At 30.0% G+C, this 6,875-nt stretch overlaps 1 protein-coding gene across 1 annotated transcript; it reads right to left on the reverse strand.

Annotated features, from left to right (window-relative positions):
• Positions 1-248: 248 nt before the first annotated feature.
• LOC101491047 (protein ALTERED PHOSPHATE STARVATION RESPONSE 1) lies at positions 249-5,414 on the reverse strand. Its single transcript, XM_004500835.4, has 4 exons — positions 3,997-5,414; positions 3,690-3,883; positions 1,571-1,794; positions 249-1,104 (listed from the first exon to the last, which is right to left on the reverse strand). The coding sequence occupies exons 1-4, from the start codon at positions 4,943-4,945 to the stop codon at positions 369-371; spliced, it is 2,103 nt and encodes a 700-aa protein (XP_004500892.1). The 5' UTR covers positions 4,946-5,414; the 3' UTR covers positions 249-368.
• Positions 5,415-6,875: the final 1,461 nt, after the last annotated feature.

Genomic DNA, 6,875 nt, shown 5'->3' on the forward strand with positions numbered 1-6,875 from the left:
TTTTTTTTACAAGAATAATAATTATATCTGTTGATTTTCTTTTAAAAGGGTAACTTTTCTCTAAACAAAATGAAGTGTTGCTTTCTCACTCATCATTCCTCTTTTCTTTTGTTTTCTCTACATACAATCATACGTGCATTAGTGCGCATTAGGCCCACAAATCATTCACCTCTCTAATGACACTCTATTGTAGGTTAAGCCAACATCTCGTTTGGGGATATCATGCAGGATAGGTAGTGGGGCTCATCTAGAAACAGTTGTCTGCAATTTATATCATAATGAAAAGATCCATAACAATATAGTTTTGCCTTAAAATACTTCAAATTATACTTTATTTCGAAAAATAATATCTTGAGATCTCTGTAAAACTAGTTATTTTTGTTGGATTCTCCATCTTGCTTAATTTGTTGACAAAGTTCTTCATATAAGCTAGCAGTGGTGGCAGTGAACTTCTCCATGGCAAAAAGAATCTGTTTCAGACCTGATTGTAGGCTAATAGAATCAACTATATCATCATTTTGCAGAGCATCTGTCTCTTCTCTCAGTTGAGTTTTTGCAATTGGAGTCATCTTTCTCCCTCGAGCCTGCACCATTTTGTGCATCTTTTGCTCCTGCTTCACCAAAGTTTTCACTTTTCTCTCTAACTCCTCGTCCAATGTTGATTTTTGTTGAAGCTCTAAAATATTCTTTTCCAATAGTTCATTTACTATGTATATAAATCCACTTACTGCTTCAATTACATTCTTCTCTGAGATATTATCCAAAGCCTTCGACCATTTGTTACATATCACAAACACAGGTGGTGCATCAATCTTGTCAGGAGAAAAGGGAGCTGAATCATCAGATATTTCTTCAGGTTCATCATACATTAGACATCTTACTAGCCAACAATTCAGGGCTTTTACTTGGGATTTCTGGGCTTCAATCCAATCTAAGAAGCTTAAAATCCATTTCTGTAACTCAGATTTGAGTCTTATTGCTGCATCAATATTAGCATGGCAAGGCTTTGTGTGGAAAGAGGATGCATCTAAAGCTTTGATTTCAACAATTTCTTGATACTGGCGTCTGTAACATTCTTGCATATCTTTCCACATTCCTAGAAACCTTTCATCAACAAGCAGAGGGGGAAAAGGGTTAAAAACAAAGAATATAACAATGTGTTAGATGCATTAAAGGAAGGAAATATAGATGCATGAATGTTAAAATACAATCTTCAAAAGAAACTATATAAATTAATGAACTTTGAAATAAAGAATTTGTCACTCATTAGTTGTCCATTTTTCAATCATTTCATAAGTGGTAAATAATAGCAATACATTTATGATTAAAATCATAACCGCAATATGGACATTGAAATAATAGATTTTGATATTGTTGAAACTTGAAACTGCAATTGAGATCTCATTTAAGTGCAATTCTTAGCAGTATCAAGAATTGTGATGTAACCACAATTAGTATAGTGGCTATTATGTAAAACCTTTGACTATACCTACCAAGTATATCAACTAACAAAAGAAGTTCAAACAGTTTAACATGGATTTATTTACAAGAAACTTTAGTTATGACTTACATGAGAATAAACGTTTTAATCTGTGGCCACAGCTCCTCTTCCATCAACTTACTAATTGTATTAGATATCTTGTCAACAACTTGGATAGAAATTTTCATTTTCGTAACTAAAATACCGATGAAAGCTTGAACGGAATCAATTTTTTGTGCATCGGCCTCCTTTTTATTCATGCGTTTCAACTCCTTACACTTCTTCTGATGAAGTATGCGCAATTTTTCCTCAGCCTGAAATAAATAAGGCACATTAAGTATCTTCAACCACAAAAGGCAAATTTCTAGCCACTTATACATGGATGATCATCAAATCAAAATTATGACAATTAAACAATTACACAAACCAACCACTTTCCTTGTGAAAATTAATTGAATTTGTTTGTGATCAATAATTATAAAATAATAAAACCAAGATGGCTAGATGTGAGGCTCTCATTTTAGGTGCAACAAACAAGTAGTGCTCTCCCCAAGCTACACTGCAGATGCATAGTATACGCCCGAATAAAACCGTTTGACTGAAGCTGGCGTACCGCCACACAGAACGTGGGTGGACGAGTTCATTACTTCATAATCATATTACAGTGTGTAACATATCCTTTCATAAGAATAGATAAAGGTGTAAAGGGATCATATTAAGTGTTTGTAATAGAAAAAAATCCAAACCTATTAAAAATCGTTGAATAATTTGGTTTAATTTTTGCAATATACTTTTAATGAAATCTAAACTAAATCAAATTAATAAAAAAAAATATTGATTTCATTCAGTTCAAAAGAATTGAAATAATTTTTTTTCTTCAAAAACTGTAGTTTTTTCGTACAATTATAACAATTATATAAACTAAAATCAGAAAAATAATATATAATGATTAAAATTAATAATAAATACAACCATTTTTTAATATAACACCAAAAGTATAGTATAAAAGTTTGATCTGAATGTCTATTGATCAATTTTAAATAATCTTAAATCAAAATTTATATTAATAGAAATCAAGTTTATTTGATATAGATAACTTGGAGAAATCCAAATAACCTCTATTGATTTTTATTCCATTTTCAAGTTAGTCAAGTCATTAGTTTAATTCTTACATCCTAATCCTAATTATAATGGAGATTTTCAGGTACTTTGTTATATGCACATTTTGTAGCATGATTCTATCGATAATTGTTCATAAATTAAGAACAATTTATTTTAATAACTATCACAAAGAAGAAGAAAAAAAACCTAAAAACATATTAAAAAATTATAGAAATACATACAATATTTTTCCTGAAACATACCAATTTTTTAAAGTTATTAATATATTAGATATTATATGTAAAAATTATCAATAAAAATATATTATACTTAAATGTATACATTTCATTTCATAATTTTCTAAGTGTGAGAATCTGTTCACTAAGAGTAATTTTTACTTGAATAACTCCTTTTAATAACTTTTTGTAGACGTTATATTTTATAAATTCAACTTCAAATTAATAATCTTTATTGAGTATATAATATTTTTATAAAATTTTAATTGTATTTTATAAAATTAGGAAAAGGTACATAATATTTTTATTCGAAAGGTTTAATTATTCATTCATGATTTGCTCCTATTTAAGTTTTTACATAAACATAATAATTTACCCAAAAAGAAAACTACAACAAAAAACTACGGTCAATAAGTTCTACATGCTGTATATTTAGAGTCGGTTTAACATATTACGAGACATAAAACGAAACTATTAGTTACGGTCTTTTCAAAAATTAATAAATAAATTATTAATATTTATTTAATAATTATAAAAAATTTAATTAATAGAATTATTGATATTTTCAAATATTTTTCTCTATATTTTTTAAAAATTAAAATAAAACATTTTAAATGTTCTACATCAACATTAAAAGATAAATAATTTAATTGTACTAAGAACAGCATTAAATAATTTAAAACAAAAATGTTTTATTTTATTTAATTTAGAGAAGCATAAAGCATTTACTTTAAGATATTTATATTAAATAAAAAAATTAAGACTTTTTAATAAAATAAAAAAATTTATTTATAGAGAGACATATGTGAGACCTTTTTATAAAATTACAAATTTTATTTTACAGAGACATATTGTTTAAATAAAATTAATACCTTCACTTCATGATACAGCTTTTTCTCCCACAGACATAGCTTACTCAAAGTGGAGCACAGATTCGCGTAACCGAGACACTTGTCATCGTAAACTCCTTCACCCTCAAATCCCGTTTTCCGTCCAAGCGGTGATTCCACGCATATAACCGTCAATGGATTTAACGGACTTAACACATGCATAATCTTGCACGAAACTGGTCGCAAAATTTTCAATTTTATTACTCACTTTACTCAATTAATCGTAAACAGAATAAAATTTTAGTGACTAATTAAAATTTTAAAATTAAAATATTCACACCAAGCTTACCTGGATTGAGATCAATTTTCGGATGATAACGGAGTTTTCCAACGTCTAGCATTTCCAAAATCTCGCTCCCTGAATTTGAAGCTCTTTCAAACAGAATTTGAATCTCTTTCACAGCTTCAGTAAAATCTTTATCCGATTTCACTTGCACAGAGTCGCTACATTCCTCTGACTCCGTTACTTTTTTCTCGGAAATTGAACTTTCTTTCAAATCATCTTCCTTATTTTTCACTTCTTCATTTTCTTCCTCACTCAACTTACTTTCACCACCGTTGGATTTTAACGGTTCATCTACACCAACACTTTCACTTTTCGGAGTCACGTGACCGTTAACATTTCCGTTTTCTTTCCCAACCGTATCAATGTAACCGTCCGAACTGTACCGTACTTGAAATTTCTCGTACGGTTCGAAGAAGTTCAAGAAATCCCAAGCAGAGGTGCTCGGAGGAGGCGGCGATGGCGGTTTCAAATCGGAAAAGTTTCCGGCATTCACCGGCGTCGGAGAATAGGAATCATAAATAGGTTTCACATAGGTCATGAAAGTCACATTATCAGGAACAGAGGATAAAACGGTGTCGTGGTGAAGATAATCGTAGCGTCTATAGTTGTGACTGAATAATTGAGATTCTTTTTCTGCATCATCATCGGTTTCGGATTCAGAATGCAGGACTTTTGCATCTGAATCAGAAGATTCAGAAGAAGATAGCGAGCGAGGGGGTGCTGATTTTGAGAGTGGGTGTGTGATTTCGCTATTTGGGGAATTTTCTTCGCCGGGATAATGTTGGAAGAAAAAAATGAGAGCAGGACCAAGTGTTCTGAGTGAATCCATGTGTGCCACGTGCGCATCGGCGAGAGTGTAGCTTTGAACGAGTGCTTCGTCCATGAATTTGCAACGGTCACGGCATAAAGCCACCGCCGGAAGCCGATCGAGTTTTGAAGTGTTGCAGCCCATTGGTGCTACTAACCGCAAACAAACGGTAAACCGCAACTTGCTTGTTTTTTCAAATTGGTGTTTAAATTGAAAAATTAAAACGGTAATCAGCAATTGTAATTTTGTAACGTTTTTTTTATTAAATGAATGTAAGATTTGGAATTGGGGAATTTTGTTGGGAAAGTTTAGGGCATGAACTATGAAGTGTGTTTATTGGTTAATTTGATTTATGGTAGTATTGAAGTGGCATTAAAATGCTAGTAATTGGTAGGAGTGGACCGCAGTTTGGAAGTGTAACCGTGATCATAAAGTGGCGGGTAGTGCCATACAACGTCTCTTTCTTTGTATTTTTTGAGTTTTTATCTATGCAAAGTTGATCCCCATTATACCATTTATTGCATGCTTTAAGTCTTTAACTACAGGATCACCGGCTAAATGCAAATTCACTCGAATATTTGCATTTGAAGACAAAAAAGAGTTTAAAGAAAAAAATATTCATTTGAGTAAGGTGCCACTTGTCGGACACATGGCTTCCTTTATATATTAGAAAGAGCGAAAAGTGTTTCAATCCATGACAGGAAAAATCTTATAGTTCATGAAGCAATGATTTACATTTATTTTTCTTCAATTATATACATATCTTTTTACCGTTAAATCAATTAACTGAAGTTGATCATTGTTGTATTTAACAATTGGGTTGTACAAAAAATTAAACAAAAGATTTAAGTAAAAAATATTATTTTTTAATATTTTAATATATTAAATACACATCAATTTTCTTTTTCTTTTGTATTTCTCAGCAAGTTCGTTGAGGGTACTTGTTAGCATTTCCTATAATAAGAGTTACAATTTCACATAAATTGAAAAAAGAAAAATAAAAAAGATAATTGTGATTTTATAAAATTATTTTTATCAATTATTAGTATTTTTTTTTATCATAAACTAATGTGTAGACAATACTTATTTGTCAGCTTTTCTCGATAAATTATTGTGAAAAAATAAAATTATCAACTAAAACTTTGTTTCGTTTTATATATTTTTAAAAATATGTAGTTAAATAAATAAGTACAAATTGTGTATAAAATAATTTAAATGAAGAGAAAATTTAGAAAGAAAAAGACAGCACTAAAATATAGTATTCTTTATAGAATTCTTGAGATTTTTTCTTGTCTTTCTATGAGATGATTTTTATTGCACTAAAATATAATATCCTTTTCAATATAGGACCTTTGATTTAGAGTCTCCAATTAAATTAAATTCTGCAACAGAAAAAATCTATGTTAATATGACCAGTTACCATAATGGTATTTTGACGTTCAATCATCGACATTAAGAAAACAATATTTGTACAATCGATTGCTGTTTTAACAAAGCAGTAGTACCGTTAATTCTGTGCAACTTTCAAATTGACCATTAATACTAATGATTAACCGCCAAAAAGGTGAAGGCAAATAATACCTTAGCTTTTTGATCGATCATGATGGAGATGAATGACATAATCCAAATATCATCATTTCAATTCATTATTAACTTCAAAGTAATTTATAATGACGCATAACGAATTTTTAAGGGTTGGTACGAAGGCAATATGATGAAAGTAGTTAAGATGGGAGAATGAAATAGAAATGTTCTTGTTACACCAAATAGGATAATTTATAAATTATTCACACTCTTCAACCACGATGTATTCTTTTACAAATAACAAAATTGTGAAAGTGGTGCTACAGATTTAAAATCAGAACAATCTGAATATTGATGTCGTTTAGAAGACTATAGTTCTGATTACACCAAAAAGAAAAAGTCTTACATAACTTGATAGTGATAATTTATAACCTACTTTCATACCACCACCGAAGCCCACGTGGTATTATTAATTTGGGGTCGGAACAACCAACATATCAAAGTAGCAATTATATATTTATAAAAGTTTAAATACACGTCTTTTACTTTT

Source organism: Cicer arietinum, chromosome 5 (genome assembly GCF_000331145.2).
Source record: "Cicer arietinum cultivar CDC Frontier isolate Library 1 chromosome 5, Cicar.CDCFrontier_v2.0, whole genome shotgun sequence".
NCBI lineage: Eukaryota > Viridiplantae > Streptophyta > Magnoliopsida > Fabales > Fabaceae > Cicer > Cicer arietinum.